Here is a 27,933-nt window from a genome sequence, read left to right as displayed (position 1 = left end):
CGGCTGCGCAGGCCTGGACAGCCCCCCGCCCCGGGAGATCACTGAGAGGCCCAGTGGGTCCGCTCACCTGCAGGTACAGGATGTTGTCTTTGGAAATGGCCTCCATCAAGTCTTTGTGGAGGGTGGGCTCCGTCCGGCCTCTGGGGGAGCTGGGCTCAGCCTCGGGCACCTCCCCAGGCCGCTGCCGGTAAAAAAGCACATAGGCCGTGTCCTTGGGGAAGAAGGAGGTGACGTTGCTGACAGACTCGAAGGAGGAGAAGGACACCCGAGTGTCGTTGAACAGATACCACTGGTTCTCAGGCTCGGGCCTGTCGGCAGCGCCCAGAGAGGGGGCCGGGCGGGCAGCGCCCTCACGGGCATAGCAGTAGTAGTGGCCGCTCTCGGAGGACACTCCCGAGTGCACGACCACGCTGCAGAGGTCATAGGCCTGGCCGCGGCCCCCTGCCAGCGGCAGGCGCAGCAGCAAGGGGATGGAGACGTCGTCCAGGATCTTGCGACGCCGCATGGTGCGCAGGTCAAAGGAGAAGCGCAGCAGGGTCAGGATGAGGTAGCGTGGCCCCTGGCTCAGCTCCACCGCCTTCTCGGCATCCTGCAGCGAGGCACAGGGCTCGCAGTAGTAGCGGTTCTCCGCCGTCAGCCTCTCGGGGGAAAGGAAATAGTTGACCAGGTCCAGGACAGAGCGGGAGCCCTCTGCGGCGGGGGCGGCACCCCGGTGGGACCCCAGCCCCGAGCTGTCCTCTTCTTTCTCCTTCGTGGTCTCGACCTCTTTCTCCTTCTCTGCCTTTTCTTCCTCCTCCTCCTCCTTCTCCTTCTCTTTTTCCTTCTTCTCCTCTTCCTCCTCCTCCTCCTCCCGGGTCCTTTCCTCCTCCTGTGCTTCCTCCTCCCTCTCCACCTTCTCCTCCCCACTGCTCTGTGTCCCAGGTCCCTGGGGGCCCAGGCTTTCAATGTCCAGGACAGTAGCAGGGGCATCCCCTGTGACACAATGTTTCCTTTGCCTCCGAGGACCCACCCTGCTTGGAACCTGGGCTTGGGATGGTGGGGGGGGGTCCTGGACCCCGACATCCTCTGCAGGGAGCATCACTGAGCCCAGGCGGCGGCGGCGACAGCGCTCAGTAGGGGGGAATGCAAGGGACAGGTCTGTGAAGGCCTCCTCTCTAGAGGAGACATTGAGGCAGCGGAGACAGCGTATCCGAGTCACGATCTTGCCTCCGAACATCTTCTCCACAGAGGTGGGACTGGGGCTGGGAGGCTCCTCGGGAGGGGAGGGTGAGCTGGACTGCTTGAGCTTTTGGCAGATCCTTGTCCCAGTTTTCTCCTCTTCGTGTAGCCTGGAGCAGAGAGCACAGGGCCTTCACACATATGCACGGATCCATTCCCAGTGCTCAGGCCTGATGGTGCCATCTATCTTATATGGGGGCCACACCTTCACCCGTGTGTGTGTGGGTATGCATACAGTCTACACATACATGTGCAAAATGATGTCCATGCAAATGCACTCACAAGCCAAACACACGTGCCACATACCACCTTCGTGCAGGCACACAACCCTGCCACGTGAAGATGCGCCCTATCTACATGCACGTGCCCCCAGAGCTGTGCTGAACGTGCACACATGCACACTCAGGTAAGCACAGCACATGGGTACACATGCACTAACCCCTCCCCAGTCACGGCGCAGATCAGGATCTCCGGGACTTCCCTCACATGCAGCCCCTGCCTACCCCTCATGACACACATCTCCGTGCCTTTCCCAAATGCTTTCCAGGGAGAGGCAATACAGCCAGACAGATGAGCTTTCTCACAGGAGCCCCTGTCCAGCTCTGAAGCCCCCCCACAGAGCTGGGTCTGACCTCCCTTACCGATCCAGCAGGTACTTCAGGTACTCTGAGCAGTCCTGCTGGGTGCCGGGGCTGAACCAGGGTGTCCAGGATGCAGAAAGGAAGTTTTCTGGAGAGATGGCAGGCCGCTAGAACCAAGGCAGGTGAGAGGCAGGGTCAGGAGCAGAGGGCCACTCACTAACCAGCTCTGCTGCATGCTACGCCAGAGGGTATCTGGGGACTGTCTGTCCCACGCTTCCTAGTGTCTTCCCTAACATCCTCACCCTCCTAGTTGTCCCTGACCCATCTTATCCCACCAAGTCCATGTAGCCCATGAGCCTGGCATTAGGTTCATGAAGATGAATCCATCCTCTAGAATCTGCTCTTCCCCAACACACCTCCCATTTCTTTCCAGGCTCTTATTCATTGCCATATCCTCTGCCTAGAACACCTTTCCTCCTCAAAAGCTTAAAGAACTCAAGACCCAGATGCATGGATACCTGTTCCATGAGGTGTTCCCACCCCCATCATAATCAGCTTTCCCCTCCCCTGCACGCACACAACACTGCATTTCCCTCTGTTCAAGCATTACAATTGTTATCTGCAGATCCACCTTCCCACCAGACTATGAGCTCCATGAAGGCAAGAACTGCTGCTTACTCATCTCCGTGGCCCCCACGGGGCCTTGCATAATACTCGGTGGCCAAGGGTTTTAGGTTCCATGAGGGCAGAGACATTGAACAAAACAAACAAAGCCCTCAGGGTGTCGAGCAATGCAAGTGCTCAAAAATGACAGATGAGCAAAGCAACACCTAATGCAAGGGTGTAAATCACTGACGGGAGAGATCTGGGCATCGGGACACAGAGGGGACTCAAGGAGATATACCCTCTCCCAGCCCATAAGGCACTAAATCAGCCATGAACCCATGCCAGCCCCAACTTGGAGCTTCCTTACACCAGGAAGGAGGGCCCTATAGCCAGATGCAGACAGATCCCTGGGAATGGAAGGGTGCCAGACCAGAGCCTCCTGTCCTCAGACCCCAACTTCCCTTGCACTCACCTGGCTATGCTCCAGGAAGGCAAAGAGCCACTGCAGCTTGGTCATAAGAGGCTGTGAGTTGTTCTCAGTCAATCGGAGTACACAGTGTCTGAAGCTTCAAAATAAAGCAAAAGCATCCAGGGTAAGCCAAGGGCATCCAAGGAGCCTCTTTACTCACCCACAGCACAGGCAACGAGAGCATCCAGCCTAAAGGCAGAACGGCCACTTAAAGCTCAAGCCTGGGCCAAAGGCCAGGGAAGAAGAACAGGGGAACACAGCCTGGACAATGAAGTGACCCCTGCAGTTCATTCCAGTTCAGACAGCCCATGACTCTAAGATTCAAAGATTCAAACATGCTGAGGTCCCACAATCTCCAAATTTTAAGGCTGGAACTCTCTGGCATGTACGCGTCTATCAACATCACCAGCCACTGCAGCCATTCATACCCATCTCTTCTTTCCCTGGGAAATGGTGTTCAGACCCACTCGGAGCAGCAGGCCTTGCTCCAACCTTGACCCTCCAAGTCTATTCTCAGGGCCCCCGCACCATGGCCCTACAGCCAACCCAGAGTGGTTCCCTTGCCTTTGAATGAGGGAGGCAGGGGTCAGTGTGAAGAATGTGCTGAACAAAGAGGACATGGCAGGGACAGACTGGCTCCCAGCAATGGGGTCTGATCCTGTGAGAGACAGGAAGGAGCCCCTGCTGACACCCGTGTTGCTTGGAACAAGCTAATTCTTCCCAGGCCTCACCTTAGCTCCTGTTCTCACAAGCAGCTCTGCAGGGCCAAGTCAGGCATCTTTCCAACCTGAGCCCACGGCAAAGAACAGCATTACCAAAATGTGGTCTACCTAGCCATCTGTCACAAAGTTTAGGTTCAGGAACAAGTGAGCAGTCCAGAACATGTACAGCACTCTGACCTCACTATGACCATATAAACACTTGGTCATTCTTCTGATAAGTCGTTTGACTATATTTCACAAAATTTAACAGTCTGCAGCAGACTATCAACTGGAATAACTAGACCTTCACCAGGTCTGAGAAGCACACACATTAGGAAGTGCTAAAGATTAGCTCCAACCTCCCCTTCCTGGACCTGAAGCTCAGAGACGAGAAACCTACTTGAGGTCACACCATAAGCCACGGCAAAGAGTACCTGCACTGTTACTTTCTAAAAAAGCTGTCTAAGTATGGTGTTGATGAAAGAAGAGTAAAGTGGATCAATAGAATATAACAGAGAGCCCAGAAATAGTCAACCCCAAAAATATAGTCAACTGACCTTTGACAAAGGAGCAAAGGCAAAACAATGAAGCAAAAGACAGTATCATCAACAAATGGTGCTGAAACATTTGGACATCCACATTAAAAACACATACACCTAGACACACCTCACACTCATCACAAAAAAATTAACTCAAAATGGATCAGAGAGCTAAATATAAAATGTAGAATTATAAAATTTTCAGAAGGCAACACAGGAGAAAACCTCAATGACCTCTGAACCTCTGGTATGGTGATACCTTTTTAGATATAACACCAAAGAGAAAATCTGTGAAAATAATTGATAAGCTGGGTTTCCTTAACAATAAAATCTTCTGTTCTGGGAGATAAAATATCCTGAGAATTAAAAGACAAGCCAGAGACTAGGAAAAAATATTTGCAAAAGACCCCATCCATAAAGGAAGGTTACCCAAAATATACAAAGAATCCTTAAAACTCAACAATAAGAAAACCAACAATCAATTTAAAAATGAGCCAAATATAGGGGGAGTGAGGATCCAGGTTGGTGGCACAGTAAGATCCAGAACTCCCGACACACCCAATCTACAGCTACCTATGGATCAGTTCCCTCTGAAAAAGACCTGAAAAATAAAGGCACTGCTTTTCCACAACAAAGGATAGAAGGACCACCCAGAGATGGCTAGGAGGGGCAGAGAGAGGGTCTGGCAAAAAAAAACCCACCCCAAGGGCAAAGACACTCAGCAGGGAGGGTGTTCACTAGACAGGTCCTTCTGCCAGGGGATGGAAGAATTGATGCCTCACATCTGGCACCCCAGACCCTGGGATCTGCACTGGACAGAGATGAGCCTCGAACATGTGACTGGGAAAACCAGGGGTCCCCAGGGGCTCTAATAAACTGAGCTTCCCCCCTTGGAGGGTTTGGCTCGGGATCCAGTCAAAAAACAGTAGTTTGCAAAGTGCCTAAACTGTAGGTCAGATAAATGTATTTGCTGATCTGGAGACACCAGGAGCAGGGCAGAGCTGAGAAGCTCCCTGGTGATGGAGGTCCTCATACCTCTGCCACCTAGCTAGGACAGAGAGGAACAAGCAGGATCATGGCATTTGCTGCGGAGAGCACAGGTGGTGGCAACATTCTGACCCTGGCGGAGACATAGAGAAGCACGTATCTTCACGGAGTTCTCTGGCTCCCTAGCTAAAAATCTCCTAGTGCGGGTGGCTGCAACAGTCCCCTACCTCCCAAAGCTGGTACGTGTAGACAGATGAGACACTCTCCCACTGCACTGCTGAAGCCCAAGGGTATATGCAGTCATGACATTTTTCTGGTCTCTTTCTGAAGTCAGCACACAAGTGCAACCCCTACACTCCCTGGCTGCCTTGCTAAATTAAAGCAAGTGGGTCCATGCAGCAGATACTCCTCGATGTGATTGGCTCTGGCAGCCTGAGAGGGCTGGTGTTAGTGAGCTCCACAGAGAGGTAACAGACAGAAAGACAGCTCTTGTCAGGCTACCACTCCCAGTGCACTGCACAGACAACAGACTGAAACACAACCCAATTCTTCCTGTGAAAAAGACCAAATACTTAGCCCAAAGCACCAGCCTGAGGGACAGGCTTCCGGTTTCCCACCTGTCTAGAGGCTAAAGAAAGCACTCTCAGGAAACAGAAGCAAGGAGACAGGATCCTGGCACACATCCTTTGCCTCACTCCAGCTGGATGAAGCTTCCCAGAAAGGAGCATATACACTTGTCTGGCACCCTGATTTTTAAAACTGCTGTCCAGGGGACACCTCCAGATCTAGTCTAGAGGCCAGCAAGGATTACTATTGTAGCAACACAGGACCAAATATATTCACATACTTGAAAAGCTATTGCCTGAGAGTCTGGTTTCCCATCACCTGAAACTTCTTCCAGAAAACCTTCCTTGACTATGCTTCATGACTGGATGGGGTCCCTGACATCTTTCCTAGTAGCTCTTTTTTATCTTTTATAGAAGCTTAAAAAGTCTTTAACCCCGGGCCAAAGGCAGGCGCCAAACCGCTGCGCCACCCAGGGATCCCTAAAATGTTATTTTAAATGAGATTTTTATTTTAAATGAGATCCATCCCCTTGGATCACTGACAGATCTTGGCACATGATCCTATAGGGCCATAGCAATAGGGGCATACAAAAAATAAAGCAGGTCATTTAGAAAAATCACAGAAGTTCAAGAGACACCAAGAACTAGGACAAGGGTGAATAAGAATCACTACCTACAAAAGGCCACACTTTAAAGACAGAGAGGTGGCTGTTCTGTCTAATGCGTAGAAACACAGAGAGAGTCCAGCAAAATGAGGATACAGAACAGTGCTCCAAACAAAAGAACAAGACAAAACCTCAGAAAAAGACCTTAAAGATATGGAGAGGGATCCCTGGGTGGCGCAGCGGTTTGGCGCCTGCCTTTGGCCCAGGGCACAATCCTGGAGACCCGGGATCGAATCCCACATCGGGCTCCCGATGCATGGAGCCTGCTTCTCCCTCTGCCTATGTGTCTCTGCCTCTCTCTCTCTCTCTCTCTGTGACTATCATAAATAAATAAAAATTAAAAAAAAAAGATATGGAGATAAGTAATCTACCTGATAAAGAATTCAAATGAAGAGTATAAAGATTTTCACCAAACTTGGGGGAGGACAGGTGGAGGCCAACTGGATGAACACAGTGAGAAATTCAGTAACAACAAAAAAATAGGGTGGTAAGAAGGTACCAAGCAGAAGTCACAGAGCTGAAGATTCTCACCCTCTTCCTCTCCCTTCCCACCCCACCTTTGTTTGCACACATGTGCCCTCTAGCTTGCTCAGTCTCAAAAAGCAAAAACATGAAACTAGGGAGGGAGTAAAAATGTACTCTTTAAATGTCTTCAGCCATTAGTTGCTACCAACTTAAAAACAATGTTATGGGCAGCCCCAGTGGCCCAGCGATTTAGCGCCGCCTTCAGCCTGGGGTGTGATATTGGAGAGCCAGGATCCAGTCCCACGTCAGCCCCCTGCATGGAGCCTGCTTCTCCCTCTGCCTGTGTCTCTGCCTCCCTCTCTTTCTGTGTCTGTCATGAATAAATAAATAAAATATTTTAAAAATGTTATTATATAAATAGGATGATGTCTGTAAATATCACAGTAACCACAAACCAAAACTTAGAGTAAATACCCAAAGAAAATGAAGCAGGAATCTAACATACTATTTTAAAAAGTCATAAAACCAAAAGAGAGAGAGAAAAAGAAGAACTACACACACAGGCAGAAAACAATTAACAGGGCAGCCCGGGTGGCTCAGTGGTTTAGCACCACCTTCAGCCCAGGGCGTGATCCTGGAGACCCGGGATCGAGTCCCACATCGGGCTCCCTGCATGGAGCCTGCTTCTCCTTCTACCTGTATCTCTGCCCTTCTCTCTGTGTCTCTCATAAATAATAAACAAAATATTTTAAAAATTAAAAAAAAGAAAACAATTAACAAAATGGCAATACATACCTCTTAATAATTACTTCAAATGTAAATGGACTAAATTCTTCAATCAAAAGTGTGGCTGAACAGATAAAAAAACAATTTGCATCCATATACTGCCTACAAGAGACTCACTTTAGAAGTAAAGACATACAGACTAAAAGTGAAGGCATAAAGAAAAAAAAGATATTCCATTCAAATGTAAATAAAAGAAAGCTGGTGAAAGTGTACTCACATCAAACAAAATGGAATTTATAACAAGAACTATAATAAAAGACATGGATGCCTGGGTGGGTGGCTCAGTGGTTGAGCATCTGCCTTTGGCTCAGGGTGTGATCCCACAGTCCCAGGATCAAGTCCCACCACATTAGGCTCCCCGCATCGAGCCTGCTTCTCCTTCTGCCTCTGCCTCTCTGTCTCTCATGAATAAATACATAAAATCTTTAAAAAAAAAAAAAAAAAAAAAAAAGAACGGCACTACATAGTGATAGAACGGTTGATCCAGTAAGAAGATGTAATATTTATAGATATCTATGCACCTAAAATAGGAGCACCAGAATATATAAAGCAAATATTAACACACTTAATGGGAGAAAATGAGAACAATACAATAGTAAGGGATTTTAGCACTTTACTTACATCAATGGATCAATCATCCAGACAGAAAATCAATAAGGAAACATCAGCCTTCAACAATGCATTAGACCAGATGAATTTAACAGATAAATACAGAATATTCCATCCAAAAAACAGAAGAATATACATTCTTCTCAAATGCACATGGTAATATTTGCAGGATCTATCACACTTTAGGCCACAAAAGAAGTCTCAATAAATTCAGGAAGAAAAATAAATAAATAAATAAATTCAGGAAGACTGAAAGCATACCAAGCATCATCTCCGAACCACAATGGTATAAAGCCAGAAATCATTTACAAGAAGGAAAATGGGAAAAACCACAAATATGTGGAGATTAAACAATGTATTAAAACCAAACAACTACTACATCATAGAAGAAATCAAAGAAGACATTTTAAAAGTACCTAGAGATAGGGACGCCTGGGTGGCTCAGTGGTTAAGAATCTGCCTTCGGCTCAGGGCGTGATCCTGGAGACCCAGGATCAAGTCCCATATCAGGCTCCCTGCATGAAGCCTTCTCCCTCTGCCTATATCTCTGCCTCTCTCTTTCTATGTCTCTCGTGAATAAATAAAATCTTAAAAAAAAAAAAAAACCTAGAGATAAATTAAAACAAATACAACACACCAAAATCAAGGAGATGTAGCAAAATAAGTTCTAAGGGGGAAGCTCAGAGCAATACAGGCCTACTACCTCAAGAAATAAGTAGAAATAAATCTCAAACCATTTAACTTAACACCTTAAGGACCTAGAAAAAGAAAAAAGCCCACAGTTTTTTAAAAAAGGAAATAATATAAATCAGTACATAAATAAATGAAATAGAAACTTAAAGTGCAACAGAAATGATCAATGAAACAGAGCTGGTTCTTTGAAAACAAAACTGACAAACCTTTAGCTACACTAAAAAAAAAAAAAAAGAGGGCTCAAATAAAATAAAAAATGAAAAAGTTACAATTGATAGAAATACAAATGATCATAGGATACTACTATGAACTATTAAAACAAATTGGGCAACCCAAAAGAAATGGATAAATTCCTTTTTTTTTTTTTTGAAATGGATAAATTCCTAGAAATTTACATTATTCCTAGATGGAATCATGAAGAAATAGAAAATCTAAATATACTGATGACTAGAGTAAGGAGACGGAATCAGTAATCAAAAAAGTCCCAAAAAACTGAAGTCCAGGACCAGACACTTCATTGGTGAATTCCACCAAAAAACTCAAAAGAATATTAAAATTCAATGTCTAGCCTTTTCAAGTTCTTCCAAAAAACTGAAGAGGAGGGAAAGCTTCCAAATTCATTTTATGAAGCCAGCATTACGCTGATACCAAAACCAGAAAAGACCACCACCACACACAAAAAAGAAAGTTACGGGCCAATATTCCTGATGAATACAGATGCAAAATTTCTCAACAAAACATTAGCAAACTGAGTTCAACAATGCATTGAAAGGATCATATACCATGGCCAAGTGGGGTTTATTCCAGAGATTCCAGGATACATGATCCATTAGGATACATGATCCATTAAAATGATACATCACTCTGACTAAATGTAAATTTCGGATGATAATCTCAACACTGAAAAAGATTTTGACAAAATTCAATATCCATTTATGAAAAAAATCTCAACATAATAAAAGCCACATATGACAAACCCATAGCTGACATCATACTCAGTGGTGAAATGCTTAAAGTTTTTCCTCTAAGAAACAAGATAAGGATACTCAAAATCCCCACTTTTACTCAACACAATACTAGAAGTCCTGGCACAGCAACTAGACAGGAAAACAAACAAAAAGCATACAAATTGGAAAGAAGTAAAGCTGTCATTTGCAGAGGATGTGATACTACATATAAAAAACTCTAGCAACTCCACCAAAAACTGTTAGAATACATGAATTCAGTAAAGCTACGCAAAAAATTAAAATACAGAAATCTACCACGTTTCTAAACACAAATGTCAAAAAGAAGCATCAAGAAAATAATCCCATTTATAAGTGTATCAAAAAGGGGGTGCCTGGGTGGCTTAGCTGGATAAGTGACCAACTCTTGGTTTCGGCTCAGGTCCTGACCTCATGGGTTGTGAGATCAAGTCCTGCGCCAGGCTCTGCACTAAGCAGGAATCTACTTGGATATTCTCTACCTCAGTGCCTTCTTTCACTCATGCACATGCATGCACTCTGTCTCTCAAATAAATAAAATCTTTTTTAAAATGTGTATCAAGGGCAGCCCTGGTGGTGCAGCAGTTTAGTGCCGCCTGCAGCCCAGGGCATGATCCTGGAGACCCTGGATCGAGTCCCACGTCAGGCTCCCTGCATGGAGCCTGCTTCTCCCTCAGCCTGTGTCTCTGCCTCTCATTCTCTCTCTGTGTCTCTATGAATAAATAAATAAAAATCTTTAAAAAAAAATGTGTATCAAAAAATATGTAATACCTAGGAATAAATTCAACCAAGGAGGTAAAAAACCTGTATCCTAAAAGCTATAGGACACTGATGAAAAACAGAAGACACAAATAAATGGAAAGATATTCAGTGCTCATGGATTGGAAGAAAACTGTTAAAATTTCCTAGATACTACCCAAAGCAATCTATAGATTCAATGAAATCTCTATAAAAATTCCAGAATTAGAATAAATAGTAATATCTGCATGAAACTACAAAAGACCCTGAATAGCCAAAACAATCTTGAGAAAAAAAAAAAAAAAAAAGCCAAAGGTAGCATGCTTGGAATTTCAAACTATACTATAAAGCTATAGTAATCAAAGCAGTAGGGTATTGGCATTAAAACAGACACATAGATCAATGTAACTTAATTAAGAGCCCAGAAATAAACCCACATATATACAGTCAATTAATGTATGACAAAGGAGCCAGAATATACAATGAGGAAAGAACAGTCTCTTCAATAAATGGCCCTGGGAAAAATGGGCAGCTACAAGCAAAAGAATGAAACTAGACTTTATACAAAAACCAACTCAAAGTGGATTAAACACTTGCATATAATATTGGAAGCCATAAAACTCCAATGGAGTTGGAAGAAGAAAACACAGGTGATAAAACTCCTTGATACCTGTCTTGGTGATAATTTTTTGGAGCTGACTCAAGAGGCAAGGGAAACAGAAGCAAAAATATTACATCAAGCTAACCATCTGTACAGTAAAGGAAATCATCAAAATATGAAAAGGCAACCTACTAGACAGAAGAAATTTATAAATGATAGATCTGATATAAAGAACTCATGACTCACTATTTAAAAAATCCAACTAAAACATGAACAGAGGATGTGAACAGACATTGTTTCACAGAAGACATACAAATGGCCAACAGGTACCTAAAAAAGGTGCTCAACATCACTCATCATCAGGGAAATGCAAATGAAGAAGAGCACAATGAGAACTTTATACCTGTCAGAATGGTCAAAATAAAAAAGATAAGAGATAAAAGTACTGGCAAGGATGCAGGAGAAAAGGGAACCTTCATGCATTGTTGTTGGGGATGTAAACTAGTGCTGCCACTGTGGAAAACAATATGGAGGTTCCTCAAAAAGTTAAAAATAGAATTATTAAATGATCCAGCAATTCCACTACTTGGTATCTATCTGAAGAAAACAAAAACAAAAACACTAATTTGAAAAGTCATATGCACCCCATGTTAGTTGCAACATTTTTTTTTTTAAGATTTTATTTATCTATTCATGAGAGACACAGAGAGAGAGGCAGAGACAGAGGCAGAGGGAGAAGCAGGCTCCATGCAGGGAGGCCGATGTGGGACTTGATCCTGGGTCTCCAGGATCATGCCCTGGGCCGAAGGCAGGCACTAAACCCCTGAGCCACCCAGGGATCCCCAGTTGCAGCATTTTTTCCACAATAGTCAAGATATAGAAACGACCCAAGTGTCCAAAAACAGATGAATGGATAAAAAAAGATGTGTATGTGTGTGTGTGTGTAGCCAGAGGTAGCATGCACACATGGAACACTACTCAATCATTAAAACAAAATAATAAAATAAAACAAGTTTAAAAAATAGAGGCACCTGGGTGGCTCCATCAGTTAAGCATCTGACTTGATTTCAGCTCAGCTTATGATCTCAAGTTCATGAGATCAAGCCCCACACTGGCTCCATGCTCTGCAAGGAGTTTGTTTGAGAAGCTTTCCTTCTCCCTCAGCCACCCCACTCAAATAAGTAAATAAATGTTTAAAAAAAAAAATAAAGTAGAAAAACAAAATCATGCCTTTCTGACATGGCTGGACCTTAAGGGTATTAAAGCTAAGTGAAATAGGACAGAAAGAACAAATACAGCACGATTTCACTTCTATGTGGAATCCAAAAAGCAAAACAAAACAAGACCCACAGGATACAGAGACAGACTGGTGGTTGCCAGTCAGAGTGTTGGTAGGGGCGAAATGGTGAAGGGAATTAAGAAGTACAAACCTCCAGTTAAACAGAAGTCATGAGCCTGGGGAGTCTAGTCAGTAATATCGTATTAACACTGTGAAGTGACAGATGGTACCTAGATTTCTTGTAGTGATCATTTCCCAATGTACACGAATGTTGGGTCACTGTGTTGTACACCTGAGACGTAATATTGTATGTTAATTTTAATTCCATTTTTAAAAGGGCCAAACAGGAGCCCCTATGTGGTTCTGTCAGTTAGGTGTCTGCCTTCGCTCAGGTCATGATCCCTGGTTCCTGGGATTGAGCCCCATGTTGGGCTCCCTGCTCAGCAGGGAGCCTGTTTCTCCCTCTTCCTCAGCCCCTCTCCTTATTCATGCTCATGTTCTCTCTCTAATAAATAAAATCTTTGAAAAATAAAAAGATCCAAACATCTTAACAGACACCTCACCAAAGATATACAGATGCCAAATAAGCACATCAAAAGATATTCCACATCACAGGACATCAAAAAATGCAAATGAAAACAAGATAGGTTCTGGTCCAAGGCGGCGATGCAGGAAGACCAAGCGCTCACATTCTCCAGACACACCCAAACTACGCCTATTTATAGAGCAATTCCTCCTGGAGAACTACAGGCTGGCTGAATAGCTTCTGCACAATAGAGAAACCATACAGAGAATACCACGGATGTTAGAGACACAGAAACCAGGGTTTGAAACCCCCACCACCAACACTGCGTACTGCAGTGGGGAGGAGACTTGTCTGCCCTGAGATACAGGGGGGAAAAAAAAGCAACTAGAATATAAAGGAACCAGCCTCAGAACCCTGCCAAATAGAGGGGGAAGCTGCTGGAACTCTTTCCAGATGGAGGGGCTAGAGAGCACCCCAGTTTATAGTTCCCCTCCACCTTGGTGGCACCAATGAGAGAAGGATGCAGGCACCATAGTGGGCTTCCCACTTCAGTGAGCCCCAGGCCCCTGGCCCACACCAGGGGTGAATCCCCTCACCAAGGCAGCCCCAGGGCAGCACACACCCCGCCACCCCTGGTCAGCCTGTTACAGCTCAGCCATCTCGCCAAGGAGACACAGTCACAAAGGACCCTGGAACACACCAGGCCCACACACTTTGGCCCCAGACGGCTTGCTAGGGCACCCCAAGCTCAGAGCACTCCAGGACTTCCCAGCGCACACCTGCTTTGGGAAGCGCACACCTGCTCGTCAAGAATGCCCACCAGGGCACCCGCTACGTGGAGTGTCCCAGGACACTATAGCCTGCACCCTGCCTCAGCTCCAGCTGCCCCACAAGGGCACCCCACTTGCAGAGCATCCCAGACACCACAGCTTGCAACCACTTCAGCTTCACTGTCCTGCCAGGGCACCCTCTGTGCAGAGCACTCTGGAATGCCCTGGCCCACCCCCTGCCTCTACTCTAGCCACCCCAAGGTATCCCTTGTATGAAGCACCTGGATAGCCTGGCCCACAGAGGCTAAAGCTCCAACCACCCCATCAGGATGCCCTCTGCACTGAGCACCCTGGGGCCACCCTGGCTTGCACCCACTTCAGTTACAGCTACCCTGCTAGGGTCTGAAGTGAGTCTCCCATAGGCAGCATCTAGGTGGTCTTTTTGTTTTTGTTTTAGGGAGAAGGAGAGAGAGAATCTTAAAGAGGCTCCACGCCTAGTGCAGAAACCAATGCAGGACTTGATCCCATGACCCTGAGATCATGACCTGAGCTGAAATTGAGTCCAAGGTTCCTGGGTTTTGTTTTATTTTATCCATTTCACCACCTTATGTCTTCTGACTGCAGCATTTAGAACAGGTACATTTAAAGTAATTACTGAGGGCACCTGAGAGGCTCAGTCAGTTAAGCATCTGCCTTCACCTCAGGTCATGATCCCGGGGTCCTGGGATAAAGCCCTACATTGGGCTCCGTGCTCAGCAAGAGTCTGCTCCTCCCTCTCCTTCTGCCTGTCACTCCCCATGCTTGTGTGCGGGTCCTCTCTCTCACTCTGTCAAATAAATAAAATCTTTAAAATTTTTTTAAAAAAGTATTGAGCGGTACATACCTTCTGCCATTTTTTGTATTGTTTCTGGTTATTTTTATCCTTCTTCTCCATTCCTTTCTTCTCCTGTATTCCTTTACTGTGACTGATGATTTTCCTAAATGTTAAGCTTTGCTTTCTATTTTTTGTCTATTACAGGTTTGGGGTTTGTGGTAACCATCAGGTTCATATATAACATCCTAAGTATACAGATAGCAGTCTATATTAAGTTGATGGTCACTTAAGTTCAAACATATTCTGAAAGAACTTTTTATTCCCATTATGTTTTATGTATATGTTGACATATACATTTTTTCTCACAATTTTCTCACTTCTAATTATAGCCTTTTTCTTCCCACTTTAAAGAAATCTTTTTAATATTTCTTGTAAGGCAGCTTTTGTGGTAATGAACTCCTAACAACTTTGCCTGGGAAACTCTCTCCTTCAATTCTAAATGATAATCTTGCCAGGTAGAGTATTCTTTATTGTAGGTTTTTTCCATTCACCACTTTAAAAGGAAGTCATGCCGCTCCCTCGAGGCCTGCAAAGAAGGTATCCTGGCAGGACAGATGAAGCTCAAATACATGTAAGCCGAGATCTGGGGTGCTCAGTGCAGGGGAAGCCCTGGTGGTGCTGTCCGTAGCTGAGGCCAGTGAGGCTGGAGTGTCCCAGGGTGATCCATGCAAACAAGCGAGCGAGCAAACAAAAAGTGGGATTAACAATACTCAGAAAGGGACGCCTGGGTGCCTCAGTGGTTGAATGTCTGCCTTTGGCTCAGGTCATGATCCTGGGATGGGATCAAATCGAATCTCACATCAGGCTCCCTGCAGGGAGCCTGCTTCTCCCTCTGCCTGTGTCTCTCATGAATAAATAAAATCTTAAAAAAAAAAAAAAAAAAACTCAAACTTTAAGACATAAACTGTGACAAGAAAAAGAAAGGCATTACATAATGATACAAATATCAACAAGAGGATATAACAACTTAAAAACATCTATGCAGCCAACACTGGAGCAGCTAAACAACATGCTACTAAAACACCAACAGGTCAATAGAGAAATTAAACAGGAAATTTAAAAAAATACATAGAGACAGATGAAAGCATAACAGTACGAAATCTTTTGGATGCAGTAAACATCAATTCTAAAAGAAGTTTATACTGATACAGGCCAACCTCAGAAAACAAAAACTTAAACAAACCTTACACCTTAAGGAACTAGGAAAAGAACAAAGCTCAAGGTTAGTAAATGGAAAGAAATAATAAATATCACAGCAGAAATAAATGAAAAAGAGACTAAAAATTATATATCCATGAAATCAAGAACTGGTTCTTTAAAAAGATTTTTAAAATTGGTAATTCTTTATCCAGACTCGTCAAGAAAAAAAAGATGTCTCAACTAAAATAATCAGAAACAAGAGAACAAGTGACACCACAGAAATACAAAGGATTATGTGAGATTACAAAAAATTATATGCCAACAAACTGGACAACCTAGAAGAAATGGATAAATTCGAAGAAACACATCTTTCAAAACTGAATCAAAAAGAAACAGAACATCTAAACAGACCAATTAACTCAAAATAAAACTGAATCAGTAATCAAATAACTACCAACAAAAATCCAAGACCAGACAGATTCACAGGTGAATTCTACCAAATATTTAAAGAGATAATACCGATTTCTCTTCAAACTATTCCCAAAAATATAAGAGGAAGGAAAGCTTCCAAATATATATAACTCTCCAAATATATATATTATATATAAAAATATATGTGATAAAACAATGAAAAAACAAATGTATTCTGTAACGCCAGTATTATCGATACCAAACCCAGTCAAAGACCCTACAAAAAAACCCCATGACGATATTCTTGATGAACACAGATGCAAAAATCTTCAACCAAGTATTAGGAAACCAAATTTAACAGAATGTATTACAAAGATCATTCGCCACAATAAAGTGGGATTTATTCCAGGATGCACAAATGGCACAATACTCACAAATCAACCAAAGTGATACATATTAACAAAACAAAGGATAAAAACCTTATGATCATCTCAATAGATGCAGAAAAAGCATTTGAGAAACTTCAACATCTGTTCATGGTAAAAAAAAAAAAAAAAAAAACATGTTAGAACATACCTCAACATAATAAAGATCATATATGAAAAACCCAGAGCTAACATCATAACCAATGATGAAAAACAGAGCTCTACCCATAAGATCAGGAACGAGACAAGGATGTGCACTCTCAACACTTATTATTCAACATGAAACTGAAAATCTAGCCACAATAATCAGATAAGAAATAAAAGGCATCCAAGTTGGTAAAAAGTTAAACTGTCGCTATTTGTAAGTAACACACTACACATAGAAAAGAGATAAAGATCCCACCTTTTCAAAACTATCAGAATAAACTAATTCAGTAAAGTTGCAGAATACAAAATTAGTACGCAGAAATCCATTGCATTTCTATATGCTAATAACAAAGTAGCAGAAAAACAAATTAAGCAAATAATTCCATTTATAATTGCACCAAAAGAATAAAATACCTAGGAATAAACTTAATCAAGAAGGTAAAAGACCTGGGGGATCCCTGGGTGGCGCAGTGGTTTAGCGCCTGCCTTTGGCCCAGGGCGCGATCCTGGAGACCCGGGATCAAATCCCATGTCGGGCTCCCGGTGCATGGAGCCTGCTTCTCCCTCTGCCTGTGTCTCTGCCTGTGTGTGTGTGTTACTATCATAAATAAATAAAAATTTAAAAAAAAAAAGAAGGTAAAAGACCTATACTCTGAAACAATAAAACAACTCATGAAGAGGACACAAATTGAAAGATATTCTATGTTCATGGATTCAAAGAATCAACATACCACCCAAAACAATTTACAGACCCAATGAAATCCCTATCAAAATACCAAAATACTATTTGTCACAGAACTAGTACAAAGAATCCTAAAATTTATATGGTACCACAAAAGACCCTGAATAGCCAAAGTAATCTTGAGAAAAAAAGCAAAGCTGGAGGCATCACAAGCCCAGATTTCAAGATATCTATAGTAACCTAAACAGAATGACAGCAGCACAATAATAGACATCTAGAGCAATGAAGCAGAATAGAGATCCCAGAAATAACCCCATAATTATATGGTCAATTCACCTACAACAAAGGAGGCAAGAACATACAATGGGGAAAAAAGTCTTTTCACCAACTAGTGCTAGAAAAACTGGACAGCTGCATACAAAAGAATGAAACTGGATCAATTTCTTATACTATACACAAAAATAAATTCAAAATGGATTAAAGACCTAAATGTGAAACATGAAACCATAAAACTAGAAGAAAGCACAGACAAGTAATTTTTTTTGACATCAGCCTTAGTAACATAATTTTAGATAGGTCTCCTCAGGCAAGGGAACAAAAAGTATAAACTACTGGGAGCACACCAAAGTGAAAAGCTTTTGCACAGCAAAGAAAGCCATCAACAAAACAAAAAGACAACGTACTGAATAGAAGATATTTTCAAACTCTATAGTCAATAAAGGATTAATACAGGAGAAAGGATTATTATATAAATATATAAAGAACCTGTACAACACCAAAAAAATAACCCAATTTAAAAATGAGATGGCCTAGGGATGCCTGGGTGGCTCAGTGGTTGAGCATCTGTCTGCCTTTGGCTCAGGGAGTGATCCTGGAGTCCCGGGATGGAGTCCCACACCAGGCTCCCCATGGGGTAACCCTCTAAGTCTCTGGCTCTCTCTTATGAATAAATACAATCTTTAAAAAATAAAAATATAAATGAAAATGAAATGGCCTAAATAGACATTCTTCCAAAGAAGACATGGATGGTCAAAAGGCACATTAAAAGATGCTCAATATCACTCATCATCGGAGAAATGCAAATCAAAACCATAAAGAGATATCACCTCACACCTGTCAGAATGGTAGAATCAAAAAGACAAGAAATAATCATCAGCGAGGATGTGGAGAAAACAGAAACCTGATGCACTGCTGGTGGGAATGCAAGCTGGTGCAGCCTATATGGAAAACAGCATGGAGATTCCTCAAAAAATTAAAAATTAAAAAACAACTTCCATACAATCCAGTAATTCCACTATTGGGTATTTACCCAAAGAAAACAAAAATACTAACTTGAAAACATATATGCACCCCTATGTTTATTGCAACATTATTTACAATAGCCAAGATATGGAAGCAACTCAAGTGTCCATCCAGATTAATGAAGAAGATATGGTATATATACATATGATGGAATACTACTCAGCCATAAAGAACGAGACCTTGCCATTTACAACATGGATGGACCTAGAGGGTATTATGCTAAGAGAAATAAGAAAGACAAATACCATATGATTTCACTTATATGTGGAATCTAGAAAACAAATGAACAAACAAAAGCAGAAAGAGACTCATAAATACTAAGAACAAACTAATGGTTCCGAGGAGGGGTGTGAAGGGATGGGAAAAATGGGTAAAGGGACATGATAGATACAGGCCTCCAGTTACGGAATAAAAAAGTTACAGGGATAAAAGGGAATATAATCAATGTATCGTAACAGTGTTATACGATGACAGATGGTAGCTACATTGGTTGTAGACTTGTCAAATAAGTACTTTCTACAACATGGTGTGTCAATTCTATTTCAATAAATAGGGCAGCCCCAGTGGCTCAGCGGTTTAGCACTGCCTCTGGTCCAGGGCGTGATCCTGGAGACCTGGGATCAAGTCCCACGACAGGCTCTCTGCATGGAGCCTGCTCCTCCCTCTGCCTGTGTCTCTGCCTCTCTCTCTCTTCTCTCTCTCTCTCTCTCTGTCCCTCATGAATAAATAAATAAAATCTTTTAAAAAATAATATACAGAACAGTCAAATTCATAAAGACAGATAACAAGAACAGTAGTTGACACAGGCACAGAGTTTTAGTTATGCTAGGAAAAAGTCTAGAGATCGACTTATAAAAACAATGAGACACTACTACATACCTATTATTAGAATAGTCAAAATTCAGAACACAGAAAACACCAAATAGTGGCAAGGATGTAAAAAAACAGGAATTCTCATTCATTGCTGGTGGGAATGCAAAATGGTATAGCCACTTCAGGAAAACACTTTGACAGGTATTTTTTTTCCCCTTTTTCTTTTTTTTTTTTTTTTTAAAGCAATTTCTTACAAAACTAAACATACTATTACCATCTGATCTAGCTATCATGCCTTTTGTTATTTACCCAACAAGTTGAACCGTCATGTCCACACAAAAATCCCTACATGGATGTTTACAGCTACTTTATTCTTAATTGCCAAAACCTGGAAGCAACAAATATGACCCTCGGTATGTGAATGGACACTCTGTGGTACATCCAGACAATGGAATGCTAGTTGGCACTAAAAAGAAATGAACTCCCAAGCCATGAAAAGAAATGGAAGAAACTTAGATGCATATTGCTAAGAGAAAGAAACCAATCTGAAAAGTACTAACCAATATGAAGCTGTAGGAGTCCAATCTGATATTTTGGAAAAGGTAAGACTATGGAAAACATGAAAAGATCAGCAATTGCCAGGAATTGGAGGAGATAAATAGGTACAGAGCACAGTGGATTTTTAAGGCAATGAAAATATTCTCTATGATACCAGAGTGATGGTTACATGTCCTAACACATTTGTCCAAACCAACACAATGTACAAGAGTGAACATAAACTATGGACTTTGGGGGATCATGATGCATCAACCTAGGTTCATCCTTGATTAAAATAAAAAAAAAAAAAAGGTGTACTATTCTGGTGAGTGATGCTGATAAAGGGAGAGGTAATGCAAGTATGAGGACCGAAAGTGTATATATGGTAAATCTTATTATCTTCCTCTCAGTTTTTTTGTAAACCTAAAATTGCTCTTAAAAAAAATGAATAAAAAGTCTTAAAATAAGGAGGAGGAGAGATTCTGGGAAGATGGCAGAGTAGTAAATACCAGGAAGCAGCATCCCCACCTAGACAACAATTGCACTGGCACAATCTAATGCTGACTATTTGAAAACTCTGGAGTACCTCTGAAAGCTTGCAACTTGGCAGGGAAGGCTTTCACTGTAAGCTGTCATCAATTTCACCTCTTAGCACAGTAGCAGTTATCCATTCCCCCACTCCCAGCCAAATGGCAGGCAGCTGTGTACATGTTTCTAAAATAGTTTACACATAGCCTACAGGAGGTAGGGTGGGTAAAACGTACTCTATCTCCCAAATATTGGGGGTCTATGCTCTGAGTGCTGCTTTTTTTTTTTTTTAACATTTTATTTATTTACTCATAAGAGACACACAGAGAGAGGCAGAGACATAGGCAGAGGGAGAAGCAAGCCCCCCGCAGGGAGCCCAAAAGCAACACTCAATCCCAGGACTCCGGGATCAGGACCCGAGCCAAAGGCAGCTGCTGAGCCTCTGAGCCACCCAGGTGCCCCCTCTGAGTGCTGCTTCTGATCATGAAGGTGCAAAGAGGCAGGCAGCCACTGCTGCTGCACACACACACATACATCCCCACCACTGTCATAAGCCCCTCTCAACCTTAAGCTAAAGTGACCACCAGGAGATTTAAAGGGCCAGTGCTCCTCTGCCCTTCTTTCCTTTTTTAACGTTTCACACTTCAGAAGCCAGACATTAAAGACTATTCAGAAACTTGCATACACCAGGAAAATTTTAAAATGATTGCACATGCCCAAGGAAAGGTTAAGAAAGAAGACATTTTGTTAACACCTCAGGCTGATCTTCAACAGAGACAGCCTACAACAATCAAAAAACAAAAAACTAAGCCACAGCAAATAGTGGGAGAGGAAGAAAATCTGATTTCCAGAATTACCACATTATTAAAATCAAATGTCCAAAGTTCAACAAAGATGACACATACAAAGAAACAGGAAAGTGTGGCCCATTCCAAGGAAAAAAACGTAATCCAACAAAACCTGTCCCCAAGAAAGATTTAAGGGCCAATGAATCAAAAACCTTTAAGTTATCAGTCCTAAAGATGATTAAAGATCTAAATGAAGGAAGGGGCGCGTGGGTGGCTCAGTCAGTTAAACGTCTAACTTTTGATTTAGGCTCAGGTCACGATGATCTCAGGGTCATGACTGGGCCTCAGGCTCTGGGCTGGGCATGGAGCCTACCTGGGATTCTCTCATTCCCTCTCCCACTGTCCCTCTCCCTTCACTTCCTTAGAAAAAAAGATGATTAAAGAACTAAAGGAAGGTGTGAAGAAAGTCAAGGAGACCATGTAAACGAAATGAAAATGTCAATGAAGAGACAGAAATAGAAACAAACAAACAGAAACAAACAAATAGAAACAAACAAACAAAATCTGAGTCTGAAAAGAATAGTAACTGAAATGAAAAATTCACTAGAAGGATTCAAAGGCAGATCTGACCAGGCAAAAAAGCAACTGAATTTGAAGACAGAACATGGAAATAATCACAGTTATGGAACAGAAAAAAAAAAAAAAAGACTGACAAAACGTTAAGAGAACCTAGAAGACCTGTAAGGCACCATCAAAAGTACCAACATCTACATTGTGGGAGTCCTAGAAAAAGAAAAGAGGAAAAAAAGCAGGCAGAGAGAATATTAACAAATAATGACTGAAAATTATCCAAATTTGATTAAAACCATAAATGAGCCAAGAAGCTCAACAAATTCAAAGTAAGATGAATTCAGAGACACACATTATAATCAAATAGACAATAGGAAAAAGAAAACAAGACAACAGACTAATCAACAGACAGAATTAATCTTCAAAGCAGTGAGACAAATAAATCAACACATACAAGGGGTCATTAATAATAATTATGCAAATAGCTATTTGCAGATTTTTTTTTTTTTTATGATAGTCATACAGAGAGAGAGAGAGAGGCAGAGACATAGGCAGAGGGAGAAGCAGGCTCCATGCACCAGGAGCCTGATGTGGGATTCGATCCCGGGTCTCCAGGTTCGTGCCCTGGGCCAAAGGCAGGCGCCAAACCGCTGTGCCACCCAGGGATACCCATATTTGCAGATTTCTTATCAGAAACTTTGGAGGCCAAAAGACAGTGGACATTCAAAGTGCTCAAAGAAAAAAAACTGTTAACCAAGAATCCTAAATGTGGCAAAACTGTCCTTCAAAAGTGAGGGAGAAATCAAGACATTTCCAGATAAACACTGAGAGACTCTGTACACTAGCTCTCTGCTGCAGGAATATTCAAGGGAGTCCTGTAGGGTGAAAGGAAAAAACACTAGACAATACCCTGAAGCCATATGCAGAAATAGAAATCTCAACAAAGGCAAATCCATGAGCAATTATAAAAGCTACTGTTGTTATAACAATGGTTTGTAACTATTTCTTAACTGTACTTTTTGTTTGACATTATTTAGAAGTGATAAAAAATTTATGCTGAGTGAAATAAGTCAATCGGAGGACATTTTATGGTCTCATTCATTTGGGGAATATAAAAAATAGTGAAAGGGAGTAAAGGGGAAAGGAGAAAAAATGAGGGGAAAATATCAGAAAGGGAGACAGAATATGAGACCCCTAACTCTGGGAAACGAACTAGGGGTGGTAGAAGAAGGGGTGGGCGGGGGGTGGGGGTGACCGGGTGACGGACACTGAGGGGGGCACTTGATGGGATGAGCACTGGGTGTTATTCTATATGTTGGCAAATTGAACACCAATAAAAAATAAATTTATTTAAAAAAATTATTAACATAATAGCTAAGAATTACTCTAACTCTGGTTTGTCTCTTCACCTTCTTTTCTACCTTATTTAGGTGACTAATACATTTTTTTAAATTACTGATTTAGGGGCTCCTAAGTGGCTCAATCAGTTAAGTAACTGCCTTCAGCTCAGGTCATGTACCCAGAGTTCTGGGATCCTCTAGCTCCCTCCTCAGCGGGGCGCCTGTTTCTCCCTCTTCCTCTGCCCCTCCCCCCAGCTCATGCTCTCTTCTACTTGCTCTCACTCACTTGCTCACTCACTCTCTAACAAATAAAATCTTTTAGAAAAAAAGGAATTACTGATTTATGTTTTTTGGGCATACAGAGTATGAAGAAGTAATTTTGCAACATCAACAGCCAAAACAGGTGTGATGGAGCTGTAAAGGAGCAGTTTTTAATGTTATTGAAATTAAGGTGCTATAAATTAAAATTAGAATGTTCTAAATTTAGAATGTTAAATGTAATCTCCATAGTAACAAAGAAAACAACTACACAATACACACACAAAGAAATTAATAATTTCAACATTTCACTATGAAAAATCAACCGGACACAGAAGATAAAGGAATGCAGGATATTAGAGGCAAAAAGTTATAGGGTATGTAAAAGCCAAACAGCACAGTGACAGAAGTCCCTCCTATTCAATAATTGCTGTAAAAGCAAATAGATTAAACTCTCCAATCAAAAAACAAAGATTGGCAAGATGGATAAAAATACACAATCTGACTCTATGCTGTCTGCGAGGGGCTTACTTGCAATCCAAAAACAAAAACAAATGGAAAGTGAAAGGATGAAAAAGGATATTCCATGCAGATAAAAACCAGAACGGGGTAGAGGTGGCTGTACTAGTATCAGACAAAACAGACTTTAAATCAAGAAAGCTTACAAGAGACAGAAAAGGCATTATATATTAAGAAGCTCAATACAGCAAAAAGTAACAATTATAATAATTTACAAATGACAGACCATCAAAATAGATGATACAAAAACAGAGAATTTAAAGGGAGAAATTGACATTTCTAACAATTGGAAACCTCAAGACCTCACCTGCAAACACAGACCAGAAATAGAGGACTTAACACAACCACCTAGATCTAACAGAAACATACAGAACACTCCACCCAAAAGCAGAATACACATTTTTCTCAAGTGCATGTGAGACATTTCCTAAAAAGACTAAATTAGGCCACCAATTAACCCTCAGATTTAAAAGATAAATATCAAAGTATCCTCTCTGACCACACTTGGATAAACAGAATTCAGTAACATAAAGAAAACTAGAAAATTCACAAAATTGTGAAAATTAAACAACACATCTTTTTTTTTATTTTTTTAAACAGGTGGAGAGAAAGAGAGAGAGAAGCAGAAGGGGGAAAATCTGAAGCAGGCTCCACGCCCAGCAGGAGCCCGACGTAGGGCTTGATCTCACAACCCTGAAATCATGATCTGAGCTGAATTCAAGAGTTGGACACTTAACCAACTATGCCACCCAGGTGCCCCTAAACAACACACTTTTTAACAACCAAAGATCAAAGAAAAAAATCACAAGGAAAATTAGAAACTACTTAGATACAAATAAAAACAACACAACACACCAAAGTTTATGGGATACAGCAAAAACAAGGATAAGCCACACATGCTCATATTAAAAAAACAAGAAAGATCTCTAATCAACAACCTATATTCACAACTTAAAGAACTAGAAAAAGAACAAACTAAACCTAAAGCTAGAAGGAAGAAATAAAGGATTAGAGCAGAGAAAATTAAAACAGAAAACAGAAAAATAGGGATTAAAAAATAATAAAAGTTGGTTCTTCAAAAAAAGCAACAAAATTAACAAAAATTTAGATAGATAAACTAAGGGAAAAAAGACTCAAATTACTAAAATCAGAAATTAATATGGGGCCATCAGTATCAACTCAAGAGAAATAAAAAGGATAATAAGAGAACAGTATGAAGAGTAGTCTGAATAGACCTAAAACTAGTAAGGAGATAGAATATTTTCAAGGTGAAATGTACTATTAAAAAACCAAATAGGGATCCCTGGGTGGCGCAGCGGTTTAGCGCCTGCCTTTGGCCCAGGGTGCGATCCTGGAGACCCGGGATCGAATCCCACGTCGGGCTCCCGGTGCGTGGAGCCTGCTTCTCCCTCTGCCTATGTCTCTGCCTCTCTCTCTCTCTCTCTCTCTCTCTCCCTCCCTCCCTGTGACTATCATAAATTTTTTAAAAAATTTTTTAAACCAAATAAAAATAATAATAAAAGCAGTATATACCATGACCAAGTAGCATTTAATCCTGGGAAACAAGGATGGTTCAACATACAAAACAATTAATCAATGTACTATATATATACACACATCACCAAAATAAAGAACCACATGCTCACTTTAACTGATACAGGAAAGCATTTGACAAAATTCAACACACTTTTATGATAAAAACATTCTACACAATAGAAATTATGGAAATTACCTCTACATAATAAAAACCATATATTAAAAATTTACCCATAGCAAACATAACATTCAGTAGTGAGTGTCTAAAAGCTTTTCCTGGGACTCCTGGGTGGCTTAGGTCATGATCCCAGGATCCTGGGATGAAGTGCTACATCAGGCCTCCCCACAGGGAGCTTGCTTCTCCCTCTGCCTATGCCTAATTTCATCCCTTCTGATCAAAACAGGACTAGAAGGTCTAGCCAGAGCAACCAGGCAAAAAATAAACAGAAGTAAAATTATCTGTTCATAGAGAATATAATGTAGAAAATCCTAAAGACTACAGAAAAAGCTGTTGGAACTAATAATTCAGCAAAGTAGCAAGATACAAAGTCAACACACAAGAACCATTTGCATTTTTATACCCCAACAATGAATGATCCAAAAAGAAAATTACAAAAACAAATCCAACTACATAGCACCAAAAAGAGGAAAATAATTAGGAATTAGCCAAGGAGGTAAAAACTGCACAATGAAAACTATAAAACACTGAGAGAATTAGAGACACACAAGTAAATGGAAACACATTCCACGTTCATGGATTAGAAGAGTTAATATTGCCAAAATGTCATTATTTCCCAAAGTGATCTACAGATTCAATGTAATCCCTAGGAAAATCCAAAGACGTTTTTTTGCAGAAAAACATACTAAAATTCATATGGAATCCCAAAGGCTCACAAACAACGAAAATCTTGAAAAAAGATGAACAAAACTGGAGGACCCCCAATTCTTGATGGTAAAACCTACTACACAAAGCTACAGTAATTGAAACAATGAAACAATAAAGACAGACATGGAGACCAATGCAATAGAATACAAAGCCTGGAAATAAACCTTCATGTACACAAGATAACAATTTTTGACAAGGTGCCAAGATCATTCAATAGGTGAAAGGATAGGCTTTTCAAGAAATGGCGCCAGGCAAACGAAATATCCATAAGCAGAAGAATGAAGTCAGACCCTCACCTAACACCATGTACAAAAATTAACTTAGAATGGATTAAGGACCTCAATTTACAATCCAAAACAACAAAACTCTTGGAAGAAAACATGGCACAAAAGCTTTACCTTGGATTTGGCAATGATCTAACATAAGACACCAAAGCACAAACAACAAAATTACACAAACTGGACCTCATGAAAATTTAAAAATTTGTACATAAAGAGACCATTCAGGGTTTCACTTCAAGATAAAAGGATCCTGAACTCGACTCCTCTCACAGACATACTAAACATACAGCTACAAAAAAAACAAAAAAACAAAAAACCATACAGCTACATATGGAACAATTCCCTTTGAAAGAAATCTAAAAACTAGTTGAACTCCTACACATCAGGCAAATGAGAACAAACACACTGAATGGGTAGAAGTGAAGAGACAATTTCAACAGAAACCCCAGCCCCAGTATGGTGACCCACAATCAAGAGGGAAATCACAACTACCAGCTTTTCCCTAAGTAGGGAAGGGTCTGATTCCCACATCTGTTACCCTAATTTTTAAGACCCACACCTGAAGGATGAGCCCCAAAGCATCTACCTTTGAAAGTCAAGAGGTTTAATGTCCCCAAGACCAACAATGCTATAGCAAACTGAGAAACAGTACTTAAACGGCTTGCATGGACCCACTATGGCTAATACCCTACGAGCCAGCACAGAGGCAGCTGAGTGAATCACCCAGTCTGTGAAAAAGGTCCATTTGTCTATCTTAAAAGCTCAGCTTGAGGCATGGGCTTCTAATTTAACATACATCTAGGACCAACTGAAATACTTTTCAAAGACTGCAGAAGCTAACAGGTGTCATCTTTGCATTCTCCCTCTACCTCACTCTAGGCTGCCAGTGTCTCCCAGAAAGGAGTTTATGCACCTATTTGCAATCCTGGTTTTTGCAGCTGACACCCAGGGAACAACCCTTGAATGTCCAGCTCTGGTGAAGTTTACACTTGCAGATGACATAGGACCGTAACAAATAGAAAACAGTTGGGCTACCGTACCAGGGAACTGCAGAGTGGCAGTAGACAGAAATGCAGAGTCTTTCTAAGAGGACTATTAGGTTATCTTCACAGAT

General features: G+C 41.6%; 1 protein-coding gene across 1 annotated transcript in view; it reads right to left on the bottom strand.

Annotated features, from left to right (window-relative positions):
• The window catches only part of USP35 (ubiquitin specific peptidase 35), a 52,870-nt gene that overhangs the window by 2,159 nt on the left and 22,778 nt on the right, over window positions 1–27,933 (bottom strand). Inside the window, exons 8-10 of the mRNA XM_041729684.1 lie at window positions 2,878–2,971; window positions 1,860–1,966; window positions 68–1,328 (exon numbers count right to left, since the gene is read on the bottom strand). Of these exons, the coding sequence (XP_041585618.1) occupies window positions 68–1,328; window positions 1,860–1,966; window positions 2,878–2,971 (1,462 nt within the window). The remainder of the gene's footprint in view (window positions 1–67; window positions 1,329–1,859; window positions 1,967–2,877; window positions 2,972–27,933) is intronic.

This window comes from Vulpes lagopus, chromosome 15 (genome assembly GCF_018345385.1).
Source record: "Vulpes lagopus strain Blue_001 chromosome 15, ASM1834538v1, whole genome shotgun sequence".
NCBI classification, from domain to species: domain Eukaryota; kingdom Metazoa; phylum Chordata; class Mammalia; order Carnivora; family Canidae; genus Vulpes; species Vulpes lagopus.
This window is presented reverse-complemented; position numbering and strand designations above follow the sequence as displayed.